Here is a 24,635-nt window from a genome sequence, read left to right on the forward strand (position 1 = left end):
TTCTCAGATGGGGGGGAAACCCTCTGGGAGCCCACTAGTATTGCCTGTTGGAAACCCCAAGTTTAGATAAGCCCATTTTATGATTTGTCTAAGCACCAGCAGTTTAGACTGAAAATCTCATAACATACATATTAAGGCAGGGACCCTCAACGTTGGGCCCCCAGATGTTATTGGACTTCAACTCCCATAATCCCCAACCAAAGGCCACTGGGGCTTGGGATTATGGGAGTTGAAGTCCACTAACATCTGGGGGCCCAACGTTGAGGATCCCTGTATTAAGGGACCCGTGTGAATGTGATCAATTCTTGGTACTTAGATTCATTAAGGACTACAAGTTGCTTCAGTGAACTGATTAGACTTGTCAGCTGACACACTTGATTGTAACTCTTGATAGTTGCAGTATTGTACAGCAAGCTCCCAAACCCCTCACAGAATCCAGCAGCCTGGGTACAAGCTCACCCAGATCTAGACATTTATTATTTATTTATTTATTTATTTGATTTCTATACCGCCCTTCCAAAAATGGCTCAGGGCGGTTTACAATTAAAACAAACTTGTAAAACAATGAAAAGCTAAAACAAATTAAAAAACACCACAACAATTAACAATTTAAAAACATTTTAAAACAAGAATTAAACATTGTCCCCAGACCCCAGCTCAAGAAGACACGTAGACTTAATATGGATGAAAAGGGCCACAACTTTATTAACTATTACACAGGCATGGCAGACTGGAATACCAGGTGATTAATCACCCTTAGAGAACAGTGCGGGCCAATAGAAGCAGGTCAGAACTCTGAAGTCCCACCCATCACCGTACTGGGCGACACACCCTGGCTCGGGAATGGGCAGGTACGCCCCACTCAATTCCTTCAAAGCCAACCCCCGCTTCTGTAAGAGAGGATCTGGATACTTCTAGGCATTCGTCCACCCCGGACCGCGCAGCCCAAAGGTTGGAGAAGTCCTGAAGCAGGTTTCATGGCAATCATTTTCCCCGTGCCGCACAGGCCACAAAGGAGCGATTAACCAATCACCCTTTTACATACCCAAGGGTGCTCACCGATATGCTAGCCCTCAAATTACCACCCCGCCCGCACTGTTACTGCCATTGTGGCCAACCTAACTCTAACTACGCACCCAGAACACAGAACGGAGTAGGCGGAAAAAAACCCAACAGTGGCCAATGCGTTGGGAGCAAAAAATTCCTACTCGGCCCCTTCAGGCGACCAGTCGCTAGACCCGCTCTGTACCGGGGAGGGAGGAAGGGAGGAAAGACCTCCTTCTCCTGTGACTGCCTGGCCCCAACTGAAAAGAGAATGGGGTGGGGATTGGCCGATCCTGGGCGAAACCCCGCCCCTTGACCAAAAGGGCCAATCGGAACCCTTCTTGGGCCTCGTGCAGAGAAGGCTGGGACAAACTCCCTCCCCTCTGCACAAGGCCAAGGGGGGGTGATTGCTACTGTATATCACATCCCACTTTCTGAATTTAGTAACACTGTGGATGGCCTGTGTGCAGCCTGGGACAAGATATTGAATCTGGTCCACAAGATATTATATCACAATATGTGGCAGAAAAGATCCTTAAAATTTGTTTAATTTCATATTAGAGAAAATTATTTTAACTTTAAATAAATGACTTTAAGACTCACTTTACTGAATAGATTATACTGATAGGAAAGTTCAAGAAATTATACATAATATATAATTTATTAATATGCTTGCAAAAATAAACACATTTTAAATTTATAGGATTTCAACTTCAAACATCATGCATTTTATTGAATAGTTACCATACATAATATGTTTCAACCTGAGAAAGATCCTCTGTTTCTCTTGGGCATGATGTCACTTTTGAATTACTGATGATAGTTAATCTGTTGAAAACAATAACAAGTAAAATATGCTACTTATATGCAAGATTTCTTCTAAAAAGTATTAAAGTATTTCAGTTACCATATCCCAATGTAAAATGTGGCAGGATTGTTCATGCAAAATTATCTTGAGCTAAGTGGGAAGTATGTCTATTTTGCACAAACTCTCCAAAATATGATGGATGGTGGGATTTGCAGCAGTCATTGTTTTCTGGGAAGAAATCAATTCTGAGATATCAAAAATCACAAAACAAGATGGTAAAGCCAGGCCATTCTCTATCACTTCTATTTATAATTGATTGTGAGCAAAAGGATGTCTTGCACAGGGAAATGTCTTGTACCAACTACCACCAGTGCGTTTGGTGGCGACTCAGAGGCAGTTCTTCTCTGTAGTGCTCCTGGGCTGTGAAATTTCCCTGCAGAAATCCATAATTTGAATTCATTATTGGTCTTCAGGAGAGCCCTTTGGCCATGCCTTCCAGGGTTTTTTAATTGTTGTAACCTGGTTTTTCAGGGTTTTTAAATTGTTTTGAATGCTTTGTTATTGTTTTATGATCTGTTTGTAACTGTTAATTTGTTTTTAATTGTTTTGTTTTAATGTAAACCACCCTGAGCCATTTTGGAAGGGCGGTATAGAAATTGAATAAATAAAATAATAAAAATGATGATTACTTTGTTATAGCCAGAAACAAAGTATAACATTTACATTGGAAAGTTTTGGGAGATTTCTCCATAGTTCTGGTATTGGTGAGGTTTGACTCTGATTGCAAAATCATCAGTTTAATTTATTCCACCAAATAGCCAAACTGGACCAGTTGTTTTCAGTATGGCATATTTTTATTCCACATGCAAGTCGTGTTTTATCTATATCACCATCTTCTTTAAACAGGCAAGATCTTCTTGGCTGACATTTACAGTATCGGTCTTGGTTGGTTCTTGTTATTCATTTGTACTTTGAAGTTAGTTATGCCAACATAGTTTTCAGTAAAGAGCTTTTTGTTATTATTTTCTGAATCAAGTTTGTTTATATAAACCACTCTCACCCTAATATTTCTGCCTTCCTAAAGAGTTGATTTTTACATAGCTTCCCTACAGCTCCTTTCTAGTTAAATTCTGTTCTTTGAACTATGGCACCCAAAGTGAAGACAGTGCACCAAATGAGCATATCATAATGCAGAGCACTATTATTCTCTCTTCCCTAGTCTCTGAATCAGTGCTTTTATTTAATAGGATGAACCTGGCCTCCTGAACCACAACCATCAGCTCACCAATTTATGTCTAACTTTTCATCTTTATTCCATTTATATTCCTAAAATAAATATTTACATACTCTGAGTTATGCTCTTCAATAGTGCCAATGGATTTTAGTAAGTTTTAAAGCAGAAAGCAGCATGTCCTCAAATACCAGTCATCAAAAGGAACTGAATCTTTCTATAACATATATATTTATTCATTTTTATTTATTTATACATGAGTACTCGAGTTCATAAGCAAATTCAATAATTCAATGTGTCAAACAATTCAGAGAGAAAAATATTTTGCTACTATGTTTTAGTTAAGTGCGTAATGCCCATTTGTGATAAGCACACCTAGTTAATACCCAGCTGTTGTAGAAACAATGCCTATCTAATCAAGCTGAATCACTGCAACAGTCTACCAAGCCTCACTTGAAAACAATCCTCTAGGTGGTATTTGTTAACAATAGCAAATGCTGTACTACTCTTGTAATTATACCTGTACTATGATTGATTTACAGAAAATAGCTGTCACATTCCAGAAGCATCAAATGCACAAAGTAACTGGTTGATAGTTACGAAGCCCAGTTCCTTCATGAACCATGTAAATGCAGGAAGTACTAATCTTGAAGCTTCAGCACTTAATATACTAACACACACACACACAAAGCAAGCAGGCAGGGCAGATGTTATAACCACTCTCCTCAAACCATTTTTACAGGCAACTCAACTTTATTCAGCCAATTTGTTTTTGCAATTGATATCTCAGAGATAGATAGATGCTGGACAACTAAAATATAAAGGAAGTGTTTGTCATGTTATGGTTTTCTAGCACTCAGGCTCTTAAATGCCAAGACTGGGGACCTTAGATACTTCTTTTTTCAGATGTACACTTGCATCGAATCTACATCTAAAGCATAAACTGTGGATGAGACACACTGTTGGGACAGGCTGCAAATTCCTGTTGTGTATATACTTGGTGGCAACCAGGATTTTGTACATTACACAACATAAAACAGCCCTGAGGTATCTTAACTGAAAGGCTCTAAAAACAACACAACATAACTTTACAGGGGACCTTGTTACACACAGTCCCAACACCAACAGTCTCATGTATCCGCGGACAGGCAATTGAGACCCTTGCCTTGGTATATGAGGATTTTTTTTTGTTTTTTTTTTTTAAGGTTAATATCCATGGTTCCTAGGTGGCAGGAAATTACCTCAGAGGTCATTTCCAGTCACTATTTTGGTCAAAGGAGCCATTTTGTGGCTCTTAATATTCCCCTTTGTATTTTTTCACAGAAAATTGCCAAAATTGGTGGTTAGAGGGGGCATTGCTGGACAGCTGGAGACCCTCAGAGCAATTGCTATGGTACTTTATTGCAACCATTTCTTTCCTTTTCAGCTGTTTTTCATCTCCAGGAACCTCCCACCCACCATTCTCATTCACTCAATGAGGCTCTTAACACAATCAGTGTGAAGAACCTCTCGACGGTTTTCAGGGACAGTGGGCTTAGCTCGCTCTCCCTGCATTTGATCACTATTGCAGCCCTGGGCAGCCGAATCAGCCGCCCACATGACTGCCAGCTCCGTCATGGAGCCGGTGGGGGCTGCAGTGATCAGGGGCCACACAGCCCCTAGAAATTCCATGATGCCCCACACAAGTGCGCGGGGCATGCTGGAGAGACCCCCGAGCTGGGGGTCTCATGTGTTGCCGTGGCATGGAGCCACGCCACGGCAATACACGATCCAAAAACAGGGTTAGCAGAGCGCTCGGTATTTAAGTGGGTTACCCACTTTGGGGAAACCAGGCTCGCCTGGTGGTTCCCACAATCCATGGAAAGCGGGCTAAGCTCCCTTAGCCTGGTTTCCACTGATAGTGAGAATATCCTCAATGTCTCGTTATCCATGGTTTCAGGGCAGAACAGAACCCTTGTGGATAACAAGGTCCACCTGTACTGTGTTTTTCTAAATTACCATCAGCAGCCATCCTTCCTATAATAGGCAACTATGCCCCTTCCATAGGGAGGAGAGCTATGGTTTGTGGTGAATACCTTGGTAGCCTCCCACTTAGACTACTCTAACATGCAGTATATGGGACAGCGGGTTCAGAACCTGCGACTGGTCCAGAATAGGGCAGCCAGATTGATTTCGGGTATTACCTAGAAGGTTCCTATAATAGCCATTCTATGCAAGCTCTGACCTAGAAAAATTCAGTATACTGATGCTTATGTTAAAAGCCTTTAACAGTCTGGGCTTGGGATACCTGGTAAAGCATCTGCTCTGACATGTACCTTTCTGCTCTTTAAAATCTAGTGTAGATAATCTTCTGCCAAGTTGCTGGTCACTGTAAAGGAGGCTCTTAGTGGAGTCACCTAGATTATGGAACCAGTGACCTAATTCAGGACCTTGGCTTTTTAAAGTATACTTTAGGTACCTGCTTAGACAATTTTTTGGAAAACTAAAATGCTGTACTTGTGTTTTTGTTCATTGTATTTGGGTTTTCCTTATCTTGAAAACAGTCATTTTGAAAGGTGAGCTATAAGGTTTCAAAATAAAAGAAAAAGGGAGGGAGACAGAACAAAGCCCCTTCTCTGGAGGGCCAAGATAAACTCTGAACTTTTGTACAGTGCTTAGTGTGTGTTATAGAAATTTTATATTTGTTAGACAGTTCAGAGCCGAAAAAAGTAGAGTGGAAATATTAAGCAAACCACCAATTATCTTACAGCTTTAAAACTAATTATTGTTTAATGATTATTAAAACAGCTTAAACTTATTTCTAAGTTGTCTGCTCCTTGGTAATTTTTAAATGATACAGAGCAAATAACCTTTAATAACCATGGTGAGAGACAAAAGTTAAGATTATATTTTCCTACAATAAGACCTTCTTCCATTACATTTTCATGTATATTGGTTATCATGTTCACACCCTGATAAATTAGGCTTTGATGTCTTTGTTGTTAAGGTCCAGGAATCAGTTAAGGTACAAATGCCTATTTTATTATCTAATCAACCATGTGTATTAACTCCTAGTAAGGAGCATGTAATCAAACCATGTGTAAAAAGTTCGAACCAACTAAACATTCTTCAGAACATGACCACTAACTGTTCCAGCACTTAATGGAGGCCAAAATTTTCCACTGTTAAAATACAATTGAAGCAGACACTTGGGAATAAAGGATGCAAGTCTTCAAGAGAACAAGTGTCCAAAATGCAACTCTGAAATACAATAAACTGAGTGGCTCAGTAACATAAGGGGTGTCAAGTAACACTTAACAGCCAAGTATTAAAATCCTGAGATTTACATCCTATAATTCACATTCAAGTACTTTCACAAAAAAGTTTTAAGGTGTTCAGTCTACTATAAACTGTAAGACGTTTGGAATGAGACATTCCAGATCTTTACATCGCAAGCTTTACAAATAATCAGATTAAGAGTTGCATGGAAAGCTGCATGTCTGTGCAAAGAAAACCCTTCCAAAAACTAAGGAGTGGGGACTCTATCTTAGTTTCTGTAACAAATAAGCTCCTCCCAATGCAAAGATACCATTAAAACCTGTGTTTATCCAAAAAATATCAAAAGTATTTCAAAGGAGTGAATTAGTTTAAGAATGGTCACAAGCAGGTTACTGTAAATCATGCACACCAAACCCACACTGATCTTCTTTTAACCCTTGATTCTGAGTCAGGAGTTTATCTAGATCAATGACTTCCTTCAGTCATGGGCTAGGCAACAGATCTGTGTGAAACTTTGGATGAAACCAAAGCCTTCACACTGCCCCTTGGATACTGTGCAGAGGTGAGCATTCCCAACACTCATCTATGAGCAGTACCTAGATTCTTAACCTATTCCTCACCTGCTGGTGCCTTTAAAGAGAAAACTCAGCCCTGCTGTGTATCAGCACCATCTTGGAAGGTGCGAGGGAGTGCTTGGAGGTATAGTCCCTTCACCATTGGACTCAATGAAGAATGTGCTGGAAAGAGACTAAACCTCCCAATGCTCCCCACAAAACTTCCAATAGGGTGCTGCAACACAATAGGGTTGTTTTCTCTTTAAAGGAGACATTGAACAGGCAGGAAGTCAGTTAAAGACCCAGGTACTGTATGGAGGTGAGTGTTGTGTCCACTCGCCTCTCGTGGTACCTGAAGGGCAGTGTGAAGTCTTCAGCCAAAGCTTCACAAAGGCATATTCGTCAGTCTGATAGTGAGACTACACCATTTGAAGAACTTTGTATTTCTCAGCTGAAAAACAGAACTGTGTAACCACTCCCAAAATCATCTGGAAGGGTGCAAAAAATATATATCCTAAATGTGTTCAAAGGAGAGAGAAATAAGCAAGAGAGATACATAAACTGTTGATTGACAAATGAGTTTGAGTAACTTCATTGGTAGTACAAATGATCACACTGATAATAATGCGGACACACACAGATCTGACAGTAGGTCAGACCAAAACAGAAGTTTGTTTGCAATTGTAGGAGGCTTCAGTCTATCCACAGACAGTTAAGCAGAACTAGGCAGTTTTTCTTGAATACATGAAGACCCAGTCACAGCTTTGACTACGCAGTAAGTCACAGTATTCTCCGAAAGGACTTGGAAGTCAAGTGATTTAACCATATAAAAAGTTAACTTCACACACTGGTAGCTGACTCTAGCAACCAAGTTATTTCCCCCCTGATTACATACTACAGGAGTGATAACTCATCAGAGCTATACTCATGCTCTAGAAGTCCTTTACATGTAATTTCCAGCTTCCTTGAAAAAGAATAACTCCTGCTTTGGCCTTTGAACCAGATGCTTATACAAGCTGTTCCAACAGGCAAGCTGGAAATACTTGCCCTCACAGATATGCACTGTGTTTTCCTCCTTGCGCTGTTTTTAAAAAGCTTTATTTTACCTGCAAGCAGTTCTCTCGAGGGAGGGTGTTTTCAGGCCATACAGGCAAGACCAGATGGGATATGCGGCTCCACAGCCCACTCAGTTTGTCTCTGTCCATGTGGTTATAGGATTTTGGTGTGTTTGAGTTGGTAAACTTAGACCACAGAAAATCCCTCACTTTCTCCTCAACTTCCAACAGGCCGAGGCTCTTTTCCAATGATTCCTCATCCAGGAGAACAGTTAAGAGTACAGCCACATCCTTAAATGCTGCGTTTTCATGGTCACAATACTTATAAAAAATCAAGGTGGAACCTGCAGGCAGCATGTCAAACCGATGTATTACTGCTGCCTTCTTGCCTCCCCTGAATCCAGAACTCAGTTCGTCATCAACAGCGAGCTTGGCAACATCGCTGTCTAGACTGGCTTTGCCAGCTCCATCAATTCTGATTGTGGCAGTGCTCTGAGAGGATGCGAAGGCATCAGCAATCTCATTGCTTAGACACTTTAGGGCATCTTCAGCTTCTTTTGCAGCAGTGAGCAATAAAATGGCAGGCTCCAAATGGGGTTGAGAGGAGTTGAGTCGTTTCTCAAAGATAGTTTGGATTCTATTCCACAGCCTTTTGTCCTGACCTGGGTAGCTATTTTTGAGCTCTCTCATCTGGTTCCGAAGTGTGTGCAGGGCTTTATTCACCATCTCATACTTTGGGAATTGTTGATACTGAAGCATATACCATCCAACACCAGCAGCAATGCAAGCTACTGCAAATACAAGAAGCCACAGAATCAAGCGGCCCCCACCAGACTGCTGACTAGGTTCTGCACAAAACGGGGAGCAGGGAAGAGAGAGGGGAAAGAGAGACATAAGTAGTGCATCCAAAAAGAAAGTCCACCTGTCTTTCAATACAGTCTCCTCATAATGTGGGAAGCACACTATGGAAACGCAGAAGAACTGGATTGTCTCAGAGAAACAAAACATTAACAATTACTCCAGCTCCTAAGTGTCCCATTCGGAGACATCTACTTTAATCTAATATTTTACAAAGCAATGTTTGTAACTTAGCACTGTTACTCTGGAATCAATGGAACTTCTCTTGAAATCACTCAGCACAAGTAGTCAGAAGTGTTCTCTCTAAGGCTTATGCTTGCACGTTTTTTTATGTCTGCTCAGTTAGTTTTAGATCCCGCTCCAGTTTAATCAGGAAGGTCCCACTCTGAATGCACGTGCACACAACTGCCTTGATACTGCTGCCCAGAACAAAATTCATTCTGCACACAGATTGGGGGGCGGGGGGAATGAGAACACACACTGGTAGTCAAACCCAAAGTCAGAACTTAGCAATACCACTACCTTCCCTGTTTTTAGTGCAAGTTTGTTTTTGTTGAAAGTCACTTGTTTGTGTCTAAAATCTTCAAGCTGAAACAAAAGACTTGTTTCCTGAAATACATATACTTTCCAACCAGTGCAGACAATGAATACCAGCAATCCAATTGCTGGATGAATGGATCTTCTTCCTGATCACAACCAAATGAGGATGAAATCCTTGTTCAGATAAAGTTAAAAGCGTAGTTCTATCATGTTGAATATTCTTCTTTAGTATCAAAAACTGGTCTTCTGACCTGGCCTCTATCAGGCAGGATACCGTAGTAGCTGAATATTTTTCTCACTGACTTAGGACTGTTCCTTTAGTTAACCCTCTTCCACAACATACTTTTCCCATCCCCAGAATCTAGGACACATGTCAGATCAGATCCTAAGAGTTTTAGTAGAACTAAAACAACTGAAGACATCAAATTATGCTGAGCTGGTTGTTTTTCACTTTGATAAATAGGTTGCTTACCTGTAACTTATGATGTGGAAGTGATCTGTTGTATTCATAATGAATGGGTTCTGTGCCTGTGCAGGGACCTCGCAGATAGATTGACTAGCTCCTCGCAATGCCCCCTGCCGCCCTGCACGTGCTCAGTGCTTCCGTTATTTGCAGCAGTTGGGGTGTCCTCTTACTCAGTTTCTTGCAGACCACCATCTATTGACGATCTCAGTGTCTTTTTAAAAAAAATATCAAACTACAGTTGCGGGGAGGTTTGGGTGGGTCTTATGAATACAACGGATCACTTCCAGATCATAAGTTATAGGTGAGCAACCTGTTTATCTGGATCATGATCCGTTGCATTTATAATGAATGGGTGATTAGCCAGCTTCCCATCCGGTGGCGGGCACAGTAGGCCTTGAAGCTATGGCAGCACCCATTTTAGCACACTTCTCCAGAAGTCTGCATCCTTTGCCAATCGCAGGTCAATGGCATCATGCTTTATGAATGGTAGTTGAGATGACCATGTTGCAGCCTTGCAGATCTCATCCATTGAGATTCCTGACGGATGAGCTGCAGAAGATGTGTATGCTCTTGTGGAATGTGCTAAATGTCACCTGGAGGTTTCTTCCCCTGTTTTTTATATACTATTCCAATCAGATGGACTAACCATTGGGCAAGCTTCTATCTTGGTTGGCCCTTGGCCCTTTCCTGGTATGCTATAAATAACCTGTTTGTTTTTCTTATGCCCTTTGTGGCCTCTAGGTAGTACAGCAAAGTATGACACACATCCAAGGAATGCAGAGCCACCTCTAGAATCATTTCCAGTTTTTGAAAGAAGGTGAGTAGCATTATGACTTCATTTAAATGGAATTCTGTTAGCACCGGAATTGTGGATCCATATGCATTTCTACTTTATGCGAATAAAATTGAATGTAAGGCCTGTCTGCTCTCAGAGCAACCAATTCGCTCACACACCTTGCTGTAAACATTACAGTCAAGAATACTGTTCATGTGCAAAGTTGCATCTCTCATAGGCTCAAACGAGTGCTCTGTTAGTGTTGACAATACCAACAATAAGCTCCATTGTTCTCTTGGTTTTTAATTGGAAAATACCAGTTTAGTCCCTTTTGCGCTCTGGGTGAGAGAATACTGGTGCTCCATTCCATCCCTCGTGCTCTGAAGAAATGGCTGCTAGATGTACCCTTAAGAGATACATCTGCGAGCCCCTTCATTTTGAGGGTTGTCATGTATAGCAAGACCTCAACATGGCCTTTCTTGGGGGGGGAAGCCCTGTTGTCTAGCATAGCCCTTGAATCTTGTCCATTTATTGTAATAGTTCTTTCTTGTAGAACACCTTATGTTGTTGAGTAATATCTTATCTAATAGCCGGCCCTCCATGCTGTTATCCATAGTGTATTTACTTGTGGATGTTGTCCCGGACCAGTAAGTCTGATTGGATCAGAAATTCCGCAGCTATGTAACTTATGTGCCTTTGCAGTTCTAAGTGGGATTTCTTCCAGTAGACATTGATGCCTAGGTCTTCTAGAAAGCATAGCACAAACTGGATTTGCATAATTAACCTCTGTCATTGCTGACCACAAGCCAGTCTAAATATAGGAAGATGACTATGCTGTCCACTCTAAGTATGCCACCATGACTGCCATCACCTTGGCAGTCACCTGTGGTGCGGCTGACAATCCAAATGATAGGACAGCATACTGGTATGCTGCATCATCCACTGTGAATCTTAGGTATTTGCGCTGGTTTTCCCTTATTCCCACATAAAAATACGTGTCCTTCAAGTCTAATGTTGCCGCCCACTCCTCCTTGCCTAGGAGATGCAATATTCCTTGCAATGTTGTCATCCTGAATTTATGTATACATATACACATATACATTGAGCTGTCTCAAGTCCATTACAGCCCATACACCCCTGTCCCTCTTAGAGATTTGAAAACATTGGGAGTAGAAACTGGACATTCTTTCCTTCCACCACACTGGCACAGTTGCCTGTTTCTATAGCAACACCTGTATTTCTTCCAGCAGCACCGGAGTCAGCTTTGTATACTTCACTCCTGAAAACAGTGGTAAAGCCGTGAACTCTATTGCGTAACCAGTTTCTATTATCTTCAGCACCCACTGGTCTGATGTTATGTGATGCCATGCTTGAGCATGACTTGCCAGTTTGATGGAATTGCTGGCAATTGCAAAGCTAATGATCTGTGCTCTGGGTGATGATACTTGTGTTATCAGTGTTAACTGAGGTGGATGGATCTGTCCATCAAAAAGTGCTTTGTCTGATCTCTACTAGGTTTAGTGTTTTGGCCCTTTTGTCTTTGTCTGCAAGTCTTATTTCTTTGGTAGGGGTGGTACTGCCCTCTAAAATCCTTTCTTTCTTGCAGTCTAAATGTGGCACGCTGTTGTTGTCAGCCATATGATTGATAATGGGATGTAGCCAAGCTTGTAGCCGTTGAGGTCATGAACGTTTTTGCCGTATATTTTGATTTTTTCCAAGTTTCCATCGTTGTGTAAGTATTTTCTACAAACAGCCCTTTCCCATCATATGGTAAATGCTCCACCCTATCTTGCATTTCATGTTGCAAGTTAGTGGAGCGCAGCCATGCATGGAGACAGAGTTACTGCAGTTGTCATGGCTCTTGACTCAAGCCTCCGCTAGGAGTTTAAACGTACTGAGTAATTGTCTGGTTAAATCTCTTGTCTTTTCATAAGTCTGTGCACATTTTTCTTGAAATTGTGGTGTCATTGAGGTTGGATCTTGAAATAGTATATCCCATAAATAATGCTCGTATCTAGCAAGAAACGCAGCATAATTTGCTATTTTAATAGACATGCTGGAGGTGGCATAGACCTTTCTTCCGAACACATCTAATTTTCTCCCTTTTCTGCAGGAGTTGTAGAGGCTGCACATTCCACTACCAAGGAGTTTGGTACAGGATGGTGCACTATGTAAGTGTTCTCTTCCTGGACTCTATACAATCCTTCCAATCTCTTTGATGTTGGAATAGATATCTGTAACACCTCCCATGCCGACTGTGCTGCCTTAGTAATAACAGGAAGCAAAGTGCCACAGGGTATGAACCTCTTGCCTTTGCCATCATAATGTAGACCGGGTCTTTTAGATCTACTTCTGGTTTTGCCTGCTCCAAACCCAGTGCCTCAGCCGTCTCTCTTATGAGTGCATAATAGGCTTTCAATTCCTCTGTGGGTGATAGCGAACACTTTGGCAGTACTTCTGCCAGTGGATCAGCAGGATAATCCCCTCCACCATATTCTGTCTCCGTAGAGTCTGTCGTATAACCATCTCCATCATCATCATCCTTTGGAGGCACTACTGGGAGTGTTTTCTTCTTTATTGACTTCCAACTCTTTATCCAGAAATACCATCGCGATCGTGGAGGTAGGACTGGTTGTGTCTGAGGTGACACTGTCTGGCTAGCAATAGATGATACAGACAAAACTGTTGTTGGCTTTCTGAGTGATGCAGATGAAGTGTAAACACCTATTTGTTGCACTCTCCGTTGCCCTTCATGCTGGGCCTTCCATATCTGATATTCTGCATAATTAGCAGGGTACATTATTGTTGGGGTCAGTGATCCCTCTAATTTTTTTCATCTCTGTGTGGAACGGGTTTTGTTCTGGGCAGCAGTGTGTGTGCACCTGCGTTCAGAATGGGGCCATCCTGATTCAACCTGAGCAGGATTAAAAATGAATTGAGCAGACATTTAAGAACTTGTGAGCATGCACACGCCCTAGAGGGAACAGTGGTTGGGGTGTGCCTGAACCCACAAGTATGCATAATTTGATTGTGTTGCACGTTTCCAGATAGGTCTGTAGATGCCAAACCCTTTGTGGCTACATACTGTAGTGGTGATTTCCATGGCACATAACCGGCAATTGGTCTGGAGAAAATAGAAATGGGTCTTGTTACCCCTGTACGGTCTCCGGATTGCTTCAGAGGAGATGTTAGACGTATTGGGTTTGATGTAGAAGGTAGCACCCTTACAGATGACACCGATGGTTCCTTCGGTATTGTGAGGGGACCCTCCTCGGTATCAGGCTCGACATTGAGTGCTCAGCTCAAGAAGCCATGAAAAGTGGATGCCGAAGGTGTACTGTTAGAGGACTAACATTGCAAGCAGTGTCGTCATTGCTTTGGGGTCTAAGCAGACATCTTCCCGTACTGTCTCCTCACCAAACCCCTCTAAATCCCCTTTCATAGTCACGCTGAGATGTTATAGCTGAGGGTGATTGTAGCAGCGTATGTGCAGGAGACAAAACTATTTTTCTTCTCTTTTCTGTCTCAGTTTCGCTGGTCGGCAGTGTTCTTTCTAGTGTCGATCTCGGCGCCGACGTCGATGCCATGGCAGTTTTGTCCAGTACTGTGGTTGGTACGGACAAAATCTGCTCTATTTCTGCATTTCACTCCTCTTGTACTCTAGTCGGCGAAGGAGTACTTTCTTTAGACTGTCCTCTTCCAATTTTTTTGGGTGGGGAACCCTCTTCCGCCTCACCAGATGAGCGTCTGCGCTTCTTATGTTTGTGGTGCTTCTACAATAACGTAACTGGGCACTTGAACTCCGGCTCTTTGGTGGCTTTAGACTACGTTTCTGCAGGTTCCACCTAAGCTTCCCTTGTGCACAGTCCCATGCTTGACATCGACGTCGATGTTGAAAGGTGAGCCGATCTCAGTGTTGGTAGCTGAAGTGCCTCATCATATCAGGCTGCCCAAAGTCAGAGTGCTCAGTTCTTAGTGTTTGTTTTGAGAACGATCACCATATTTTGTATGCAGACATGTTGTGTTGCTCTACTAAGCTCCTTGGACTCCATCACAGTTTTTAGAAAGCTTGTTCAATTTGGCTTTTTATCCAGGCCTTTACATGATTGTTTCTATTGCTGCTTCTGTGTGTTTTACCCGTGTTTAGTTTTTAGCTCTGTATCTTATATATTTTAAATCACATTTGTTTCATATTTGTAGCTTAATACTTTTAATTGTTTTTATTGTATGTTTTTTAACTTTTGTAAACCGCCTTGGGATTGTTTTTAATGAAAGGCGGTATATAAATTTAACAATAAAATAAATAAGCAAAGCAAACACGTCGTGGCCGTCAGTTGACTGCAGCTTAGCCTGACATTCCACACAGCGTTTAAATGTCAACTTCGCTGCTGGTTTGACGCCATTAGTAAAGAGAGTCATGCCACCCATGCAAGTGTGCTCCTCACAATCCTTTCTATCTACTAGTTAATTCCATTTAGCTTGAGATTAGTCATTTTCCCCTGTCCTTTGGTTGATACCAGTAATGTAGGTTGTGTGCTGCCACACAAGTCGGTCCGGTTCTGCCCCCCACTACAAACGCTAAGAGTTAGACTTGTCCTTTAGTCAATAGCCAGTAAATACAATTTGCTGAGTTTTGTTTTCGTTGCCTGATACTATTGACGCTGAGAAGCTAGGAGATGAGGTGTAGACATGTAGGCAGTTAAATAGAAACCGAGGAAAAGGACGCCCCAACTGCTGCAAATAACGGAAGAACTGAGCATGTGCAGGGCAGCAGGGGGTGTCATGAGGAGCTAGTCAATCTATCCATGAGGTCCCTGCACAGGAGCAGAACCCATTCATATGAATGCAACAGATCACGATCCAGATAATATACTTAAGGTCATATCTGTATCCTTCCTTATTCAGACGGAAAGTTACTATACTTTATTCTTTTAGATTTAGAAACAGTCTGCCCATTTTAAAATATGTCTGTTTTTAAGGTAGAGTTTGTCCCCTGCACATATTCTTTCTTCAGAGTTCAAACTCTTACCACCCATCACCAACCCATACATCTCATTCTGCTACCAGACTGCAGCTTCCTTGCAAAATCATGTCCAAAACAAAGCACAAAAGCAGAGTCAGTTCATGCAAGTAAGCAAATTTATACTAACTGAGTTACAAGGTTATCATAATATATTTCAGCATAAAACTTAGATTTTTTAAGAAGCAGTTTGAATAGACTTGGCTATAACCAAACTCACCATCCAACATTTTAAAAACTTACTTTTAGGAAGAACCTGTGGATGCTGATTTGGGATATGGGCTTGGATGCCAGGCTTAGTTTCATCTGTTAGAAAGTATAAGGGAAAATATTACGAGTCTAAACTAATTACTCACAAATAAGATTCCATTAACTTAATGATTAGAAGCATGCTGCAATATTTAACAAGTTGTTCTAGTAAAAACTGATCTGCCTACTTTCCTTTCACTATCCCTACAACTGTACCATATTTGGTCCAAATCAGTTTCCACTTGCTCCTCAAACATTCACATGTCCGCCATCTTGAATCAGGGTGGATGACATCATTGCAAACTATGCCCTTGAGCCATCCCTATGTGTCCCTACTCCTGAAGCAAATTTGGTTCAAATAAGTTAGGCAGTTCACAAGTCAGTCCAATTGTGCCTCAAAATGTTCACATGTCTGCCATCATGAACTGGGGTAGATGACATCATTACAAACTATGCCGCTGGGGTGTCCTGCATCTCCCTACAACTGTACCCAATTTGGTTCATATTGGTCCAGGCATTGCAAAGTTGATAGTGGGGAACACACACGGACACACACACACACACACACACACACACACACACACACACACACACACGGAATGCCAGGTGATCTCATAAGCCTACAGGAAAGTAGGTTAAAAGGGGTTACATCCATTTAGATCTGATACAGAGTCTTTCAACTGGCTGACATCCTGACAGCCGAAGCACATGTGTAAAGAGGGACTGAGAGCACGCAATGGTGGCCTGCACACCACTTCCCCAGTCTTCCTATGTGCATGCTGTTCCAGTGTATTTCCTCTCCTGCAGAGCAGCATGCGCACAGAGGAACTGGGGGAACTGTGCATGTATGTCCTTTGTTAGGATGTAAGCCATTGAATTAAAAATTCAGCCTCTCTTTATGTCAGAGATGCTGTGGAATCAGAATCTCTTTAGATTTCAAGAAGATATTAAAAGCATTCATGATAGTGTCTGTTCAGGTCCAGGATAGCTTTTCTTACGAGAGGGAGAGAAACCATTCAGCATTGTATGTAAAGATATGGGAATTGTGGAAGTATGAAACTTCAGAAAACAGATTTCACAATAGGCCTCAAACTCAAGTCAGTTACCCAGAAGGGTCACTGTGAATACCACACAGAAAGCTCATTCAAAACCAAGCAGCTCTTCAGCCTGACAAGTAGGGCAGAACTTTTATCACAGAAAGTTTTCCAAAACTCTAGTTTAATTTTGCATATGTTTGTGTGTGCAAGAGTAAGAGCCAAAAAGGTGTACAAGCACAAATATAGGGATACTGAGGGAATGCCAGAGAGAGACTGCTATAGCAAAATCATCACACTTCTACTCTGGCACAACCCAGTAGGACCTTAAAACCATTTCTGAACTGGCCCGGTTCGACCCATTCAAGCTCTAACCAGACTGCCCCGCCCCACCTCCATAAAAAGCTGGCTTGTTAGAATTTGAACCTAACAGGGCCCAGTTCAGATCGAACTGGTTCGGCTCGGCTCGAGTGGCTATGCTTGTAAAGGGGAACCCGTTAAGGATTCCTCTTTACAAGCAAAGGGGATCCCCAACTCTAGAGGAGTTCAAGGGGTGGGCAAGGGGCATCTTACCGCTGCTGGTGTGCTGGTGGCACCTCCTCTAGGCCCTGCTCGTGCCTCCCCCATGCACCGCGAGTCGGAGTGCGGCCTAGTTCTGGCCTCTGAAGAGGTCATTTACATGACTTCTGCAAATGCAGAAGTAATTTATGTCACCATGTAAATGTCCTCCATGCATGCGCGGAGACCCGCAGGGTGGGGGGTGGGTGGGAATGCCGCCAGGGCCGTAAGCAGTCATATGGCCATAGTAAGCCAGATGTCTGCTTTCAAGCTGCCACCAGTAAGGTGCCCTCTCGCCGCACCCCCCACCAGCCCCTCAGTCTCCTTTAGGAGTTAGGGATCCCCTTTGCTTGTAAAGGGGATCCTCACCGATTTGACCTGCTTCGGCCACACAAACCGAGCCACCGGCCAGTTCTAACAAACTGGTTCACAGACCAGCAGTTCAGTTCGAATTTGAACCAAACCGCTACAAATGGTTCTGTGCACAACCCTAGTTTTGACACCAGACTGTCTAATCAACACTACCAATGACCCTAACACATGTTTAGTCTTGGAGTGCTGATGAATATCAGAGTTCACATAAACATATTTTGGGACTGACATGAACTCTGGGCATCTGTGCCAAATTCAAACCTTTCCATCCACACCCATTTAGACAATCCAATCAATCTTTTCAGACCAAACAGTTCTTGTTCAATTGCAAAATTCATGTTTTTTATTCTCTTCTCATATTCTCCAACCCAGAACTAGATAAACTACCACCATTCTGAGGTAGAAGAACTTACCTCAGAAAGAACACATGAATATGAACAAATAATAAGCTCACTCTCTGCAACTGGCATACATACAAGTATTCTCTTCCATGTAGTATTCTGTTCCATGTTTTCTGTTCCTTAAGGGTGTCTTCTGGTCAAAATTTTGCTGCGTCTTAACAGAAGATTGTGAATCTAAGAGTGAAAGACAAACACACACATGAAAATCACAAATGACCATTTCCAAACTGCATGAGCAAGTGTGACTTATCTCTTAAGATGCTGGTACTGTACCAGTCAGTGTTGAAGGGAGGGGTACCTACCCCCACCCAATGAAATACACAAAGCTCCATCCAATCCCCGCTAGCCAAAATTGACAACCCTAGCCTCCCAGTCTTAAAAGCAACATCTACAGGTCCAGCACAAAAGATCAAGGATGGGGGTAGTGGAAGACAGTTGAGAGTTATAATTCCTACCTGTCTTTGAATGGAAACTGTTAGTTGTCTGAAAATAAGCCATATGTCTACTTTCAAGTTTGCTCTCACTCTCCTCTTCTTCAGGGGCTTCCCCTTTTGAAGAGATACACATGTTAAAATTGGAGTTCTATAGTAATGTTAATAAGCAACGTAAACATAAGAACCACCCTGCTGGATCAGGCTCAAGGCCCATCTAGTCCAGCATCCTGTTTCACACAATGGCCCACCAGATGCCTCCTAGAAGCCCACAGGAAGGGGTTGAGGGTTTGCCACCTCTCCTGCCTCTGAGGCTGGAGGTGGCCTATAGCCACCAGACTAGTAGCCATCAATAGACCTGTCCTCCATTACTTTGTCTAAGCCCCTTTTAAATCCATCCAAGCTAATGGCCATCACCGCATCTTGTGGCAGAGAACATAAGGTAATTATGTGCTGTGTGAATAAGTACTTCCTTTTGAAGGTCCTAAGTTTCCTTTCAGTTTCATGCGATGACCCGATTCTAGTGTTGTGAGAGAGGGTGAAAAAATTATCTGTCCATTCTCTCTGCTCCACACATAATTTTAATACACCTCTATCATGTCTCTCCTCGTTCTTATTTATAGTTCCTTATTTAGGTTTCTGGTCTGGTCAGCCATGTTTTTCCAACTAGTACATATTGAGAAAGCTTAGTAGTTATAATTTATTAAATGCCTCATACTTCCAAAAAAAAAGGATTTTGTCATTTTAATTATAATAAAGATGCCCTGTTAAATTAAGCTATGATTCAAGCAGATGTTTTCCTGACCTAGCTATGTATCTAAATACTAAGTTCAGTAAAGCTATAACACTATCAAATATTGAACAACAATTCTGGTAATAATTAACCTGCCTACTTTCCTTTCACTATAATCTTAGCTGATAATTACTATCTTCACAAGTTAGCCCATTTGTGCCTCAAATGTTCACATGTCTGCCATCTTGAATTGGGATAGGCGACATAACTACAAACTACCTCACTGAGATGTCCCTACAACTGTACTAATTTTGATTCAAATTGTTTTCCACTTGCACCTCAAACACTGGGGTGGATGACACCATCACAAACTATGCCATTGAGGTGTCCATGTGTATCCCTAAAACTATACCAATATTTGGTTCAAATCAGTCTAGGCATTGCAAAGTTGAGGGAGAGAGAGAGAGAGAGAGAGAGAGAGAGAGAGAGAGAGAGAGAGAGAGAGAGCCCTCAGTGCTGAGAGATCTAATAAGCTTGCTTTCCTTAAGGAAAGTAGGCTAATAAAAGGAACAAACAGCTTGTAGAACAGACTACCAGATATAAAACTAAAAGCTTTCCTAGACTAGTCCCAACCTCATCAGAAACATTATGCTCAGTCAGCAGTGATGCACACAAGAACAGAAAAAGCTACATATACATAAATTCTGTATATATTTCAGCTTTACATAAAAATGTCACAGGGTCAGTTTGAACAATGCCCTCCTGGCCCAAATGATTAAAAGGGGGAATGATTTTCAAGTGCAAGCCTATCATGATGTCTTTCACAACATCCCGATGCCCACTTGGTGCCTCCTTTCAGAGTGAGTGAGTGAGTGAGTGAGTGTGTGTACACACACACACACGTACATGTGCTCTCTATTTGTCCAAATGGCCGCTCTATGCATGACTTAAAATACTAGGGTTGTGTGTAAAGCAACCATTTGGGCAACAAGCTTCCATTATGTGATAAAGGGAAGTCTTGGGCCCAGGGATAGATTGAGACTTCTGTTGGTGTACCGCTCACCCCACTACTCAACAGAATCCCTAACTGAGCTATCAGATTTGGTTGCAGAGTTGGCACTGGAGACGCCCAGGCTGATGGTGGTGGGTGACTTCAATGTTCACTTTGGGACTGAATTGGCAGGCACAGCTCAGGAGTTCATAGAGGCCATGACAACTATGGGCTTTTCCCAAGTGGTCTCAGGTCTGACACATGTTGCTGGTCACACACTCGATTTGGTTTTTTGCTTTGACCAGGAAAGTGTTCCATGGGTGGAGACAGCTATATTTCCTCATTGTCATAGGCGAACCACCACATGGTGAAGGTTCAATTTGCAGCCACTAGTAATTTCTGCAGGGGTGAATGGCCTATTAAGAAACCCAAGGATGCTTTTGGATCCAATAGGATTCCAAGAAACATTGGAGGGTTTTAATATTGGCTCTTCCAGTGATTTTGACAACACTCTGGTGGAAAATTGGAATAATGAGCTCACTAGGGTGAGACACTCGATCGCTGAAGCGTCCTCTCCAACCTGCTTCTAAGTTAGCTCCATGTTATATAGAAGAACAACGGGAGCTAAGGCAGCTAGGCAGACTAGAGCGCAAATGGAGAAGGACTTGACTCAAATCTGACAGGTTACAGCACAGAGCACAATTTGAAGACCTATGCTCAGACAATACATGTGGCAAAGAAGCAATTCTTTGCTGCACGTATTGCGCCCACAGGTTTCCGTCCAGCGAGATTGTCGAGGGTGGTGAAGGGACTTGCAGGCCCCTTCTGCTCTGGCTTTGGAGCCATCAGTTAGCCACTGTGAAGTTTTTAATGAGTTTTTCTGTGGACAAAATAGCTTGAATCCAAGCTGACCTGGATTCCATTGTTAGTGCAATCTTTAGCAGGGGTATCAAGTAACTCGTCTTGTGTGGTTAAACTGGATCAGTTTCAGTTTGACTCCTGAGGATGTGAACAAGCTGCTTGGAACTGTGTGTCCTACCACCTCTTCTCTTGACGCTTGTCCAACATAGCTTATATAATCAAGCAGGGAAATTGTTGGAGAGAACATAGTTGAGATCATTAATGCTTCTCTGAGGGAGGGTAGATGCCTTGTTTAAAGGAGGCAATTATTAGACCTCTTTTTAAGAAGTCTACACTCAATCCCTCAAGTTAGGCAATTAGAGGCCAATCTCCCATGGCTGGCCAAGGTGATTGAGAAGGTGGTGGCCTCTTGACTCTAAGCAATCTTGGATGAAACAGATTGTCTAAACCCATTTCAAACTGTATCTCGGATGTGCTATGGGATGGAGACTACCTTGATCAGCCAGATGGATAATCTCCAAAAGGGAATTGACAGAGGGAGTGTGACTCTGTTAGTACTTTTGGATCTTTCAGTGGCTTTCAATACCATCCTTCTGGATCACCTGGCGGGGAATGGACCTAGGAGGCACTGCTTTGGAATGGTTCTGCTCATACCTCTCAGGCAGGTTTCAGAAGGTGTCACTTGGAGATTGCTGCTGTAAGATGCGAGAGCTTTGGTATGGTGTCCCTCAGGGCTCTATTTTGTCACCAGTGCTTTTTAACATCTACATGAAGCTGCTGAGAGAGATCATCAGGGGATTTGGTGCAGGACTTTATCAGTACTCTGACAACACCCAAATCTATTTCTCCATATCAGCTTCATCAGGCAATGAATGGCAGAACTTCCCTAAATTGTTTTAAAGTATTCTTAATTGGTTTTAAATTGTTCTGAACTGTTTTAAATTTGTTTTTATATTGTTTTAACCAGTTTGTTTTAAATTGTGTTTGTTCTTTTATTTTTCTTGTTGTGCACCGCCCAGAGCCTTTGGATGGGGCGGTATAGAAATGTAAATAAACAGACCGAACCCAAACAAGATGGAGGTGCTCCTAGTAGGAAGCCGCAGTTCAGGAAATGGGATTGATCTGCCAGTTCTGGATGGGGTTACACTCCCTCAGAAGGAACAAGTTCGCTGTTTGGTCACACCCTCTCTCCAATACCTCAAGTGGAGGCAGTGGTCAGGAGTGGTATAAGCTTTGGCTGGTTCGCCCTTTCCTGGAAGTGAGTGACCTTAAGACAGTGGTGCAGATGCTGGTAACCTCCAGGCTTGACTACTGCAATGCACTCTATATTGGGCTACATTTGTACATAGTCCAGAAACTGCAGTTGGTGCAGAATGCTGCTGCCAGACTGGTCTCTGGGATGTCCCAAAGAGATCATATCACTCCAGTTTTAAAAGAACTACAGTGGCTACCAATAGGTTTCCAGGCAAAATACAAAGTGCTGGTTATTACCTATACAGCTTGGGCCCAGGGTATTTAAGAGAATGCCTTATTAATCCTGCCACCTATTAAGATCTTCAGGGGAGGTTCATCTGAGAGTGCCACCAGCTTGTCTATTGTCAACTCAAAAGATAAGCCTTCTCTGTAGTTGACCCAGGGCTGTGGAATGCACTTCCTGCTGAGATTAGAGCTGCTCCATCCCTGTTGGCCTACTGTTAACAGTCTCCCCTCTCAGCAAATAATAATTCACGTGCGTGAGAAATAGGCTCGTCCATGAAAGTTTGTGACAGAAAAAATTCTGTTAGCTTTTAAGCTGCTACACAACTATTCTTTTTGTAACAGAGTAACATAGCTACTCCTCTGACATTTAGAAAGTATTCTTTCATTTATTAAGATTTCAAGTATTCAGTATCCAACCTGATTTATCCCATGTAGAGTCTCTGGCTTGGTCATAAGAATATGCTGTTAAGACAGGAAATGCTGCATGAGTTATCAAGTCAATAAGGGAGGTAAATTATGAGGCAGTTTGCGCTATATGGGGAAACATGTCACATTATGCCATAATGCTCCTTTTACTTCAACTCTAGCCTTCATCCTCAGCAATGCTTTAATCCATCCCCACAACCCTTGGTGGTGAAGTGCAAAATATTTTACTAGGATAAAGGCACAAACATTAATAGCTGGGCAGCTATTACAAAGTATCAGAAAACAGGAGGCTAAAGTCACCATTCCCAAATTCACTCTAAACACCAGTATGTACTTGGAAATATTATAAACACATTAAGAATACTGCTCACTGGGGAAGTTGACAACTCCTGGAGAAGTTGACAATTACCTGTCTTGGACATTTTAATACTTGGTCGCAAAAGCTTGGAGTCATCCGGAATTCCAAAGTTGTTCGTATGCCCTAACAAAGGAAACATAACAGAAATGCAAAGAATTCAGTTATCAAGTTGCTCCTACTGCCCACATCCTTCAAACAGAGCGAAAACTACATCCGATTTCTACCTAACAACTTGAGGGCACAAGCAGAATGCAACCCATACAATACAGATAGGATAAATCACCAGAGTTTTATGGTTTCTAAACACACATCTCATTGTTCTCATGAGAAACCTATACACAGGACAGGAAGCCACAGTCCAGATAGGACAGGAAGCCACAGTCCAGGTTCGCAAAGGAATAAGACAAGGCTGTATACTTTCTCCTTATTTGTTCAACTTATACTGAGGGAAGCTGGATTGGAAAAAGATGAACGTGGTTTTAAAGTTGGAGGAAGAAGCATGAGTAACCTTCACGACGCTGATGACACCACTCTGATAGATGAGAATGCGGATGATCTGCAAGCTCCAATAGTGAAAGTCAAGGAGCACAGTGAAAAAGTGGGACTGCAACTAAATGTAAAGAAGACTAACCTAATGACAACGAGTACAGCAACCAGTCTCAGAACTTATAATGAAGACAATGAAGTGGTGGATAGCTTCTGCCTTTTAGGATCAAACATCAACAGTAAAGGATCCAGCAGTCAAGAAATATACCGCAGACTAGCACTTGGTAGGGCTGTAATGAAGGACTTGGAAAGGATATTTAGATGCCATGATATGTCTGTACCTACAAAGATTAGAATCGTTCAGACAATGGTTTTTCCTGTGACACTCTATGGATGCAAAAGCTGGACTTTGAAGAAGCAAGAAAGAAAAAGCATTGGCACTTTTGAACTTTGGTGCTGGAGAAGACTTTTGAGGATACCATGGGCAGCCAGGAAAACAAACAAATGGATCATAGAACAAATCAATTCAGAATTTTCACTTGAGGCACAAATGACCAGGCTCAAACTATCATACTTCAGACACATTATGCAAAGACCCAACTCCCTTGAGAAGTCCATAATGCTGGGGAAAGTTGAAGGAAAAAGAA

General features: G+C 42.2%; 1 protein-coding gene across 2 annotated transcripts in view; it reads right to left on the reverse strand.

Annotated features, from left to right (window-relative positions):
* Nucleotides 1-1,686: 1,686 nt before the first annotated feature.
* Nucleotides 1,687-24,635, reverse strand: part of LOC128325128 (torsin-1A-interacting protein 1-like) — a 29,724-nt gene continuing 6,775 nt past the window's right edge. Inside the window, exons 3-9 of one of the 2 annotated variants that reach the window (XM_053250607.1) lie at nucleotides 23,554-23,625; nucleotides 23,136-23,180; nucleotides 18,679-18,771; nucleotides 18,299-18,397; nucleotides 15,853-15,915; nucleotides 8,002-8,798; nucleotides 1,687-1,872 (exon numbers count right to left, since the gene is read on the reverse strand). In XM_053250607.1, coding sequence (XP_053106582.1) covers nucleotides 1,855-1,872; nucleotides 8,002-8,798; nucleotides 15,853-15,915; nucleotides 18,299-18,397; nucleotides 18,679-18,771; nucleotides 23,136-23,180; nucleotides 23,554-23,625 — 1,187 coding nt within the window. In that variant the 3' untranslated portion in view covers nucleotides 1,687-1,854. The remainder of the gene's footprint in view (nucleotides 1,873-8,001; nucleotides 8,799-15,852; nucleotides 15,916-18,298; nucleotides 18,398-18,678; nucleotides 18,772-23,135; nucleotides 23,181-23,553; nucleotides 23,626-24,635) is intronic. The other variant, XM_053250608.1, reaches the window with a different exon arrangement.

The sequence above is a fragment of the Hemicordylus capensis genome, chromosome 4, assembly GCF_027244095.1.
Source record: "Hemicordylus capensis ecotype Gifberg chromosome 4, rHemCap1.1.pri, whole genome shotgun sequence".
NCBI lineage: Eukaryota > Metazoa > Chordata > Lepidosauria > Squamata > Cordylidae > Hemicordylus > Hemicordylus capensis.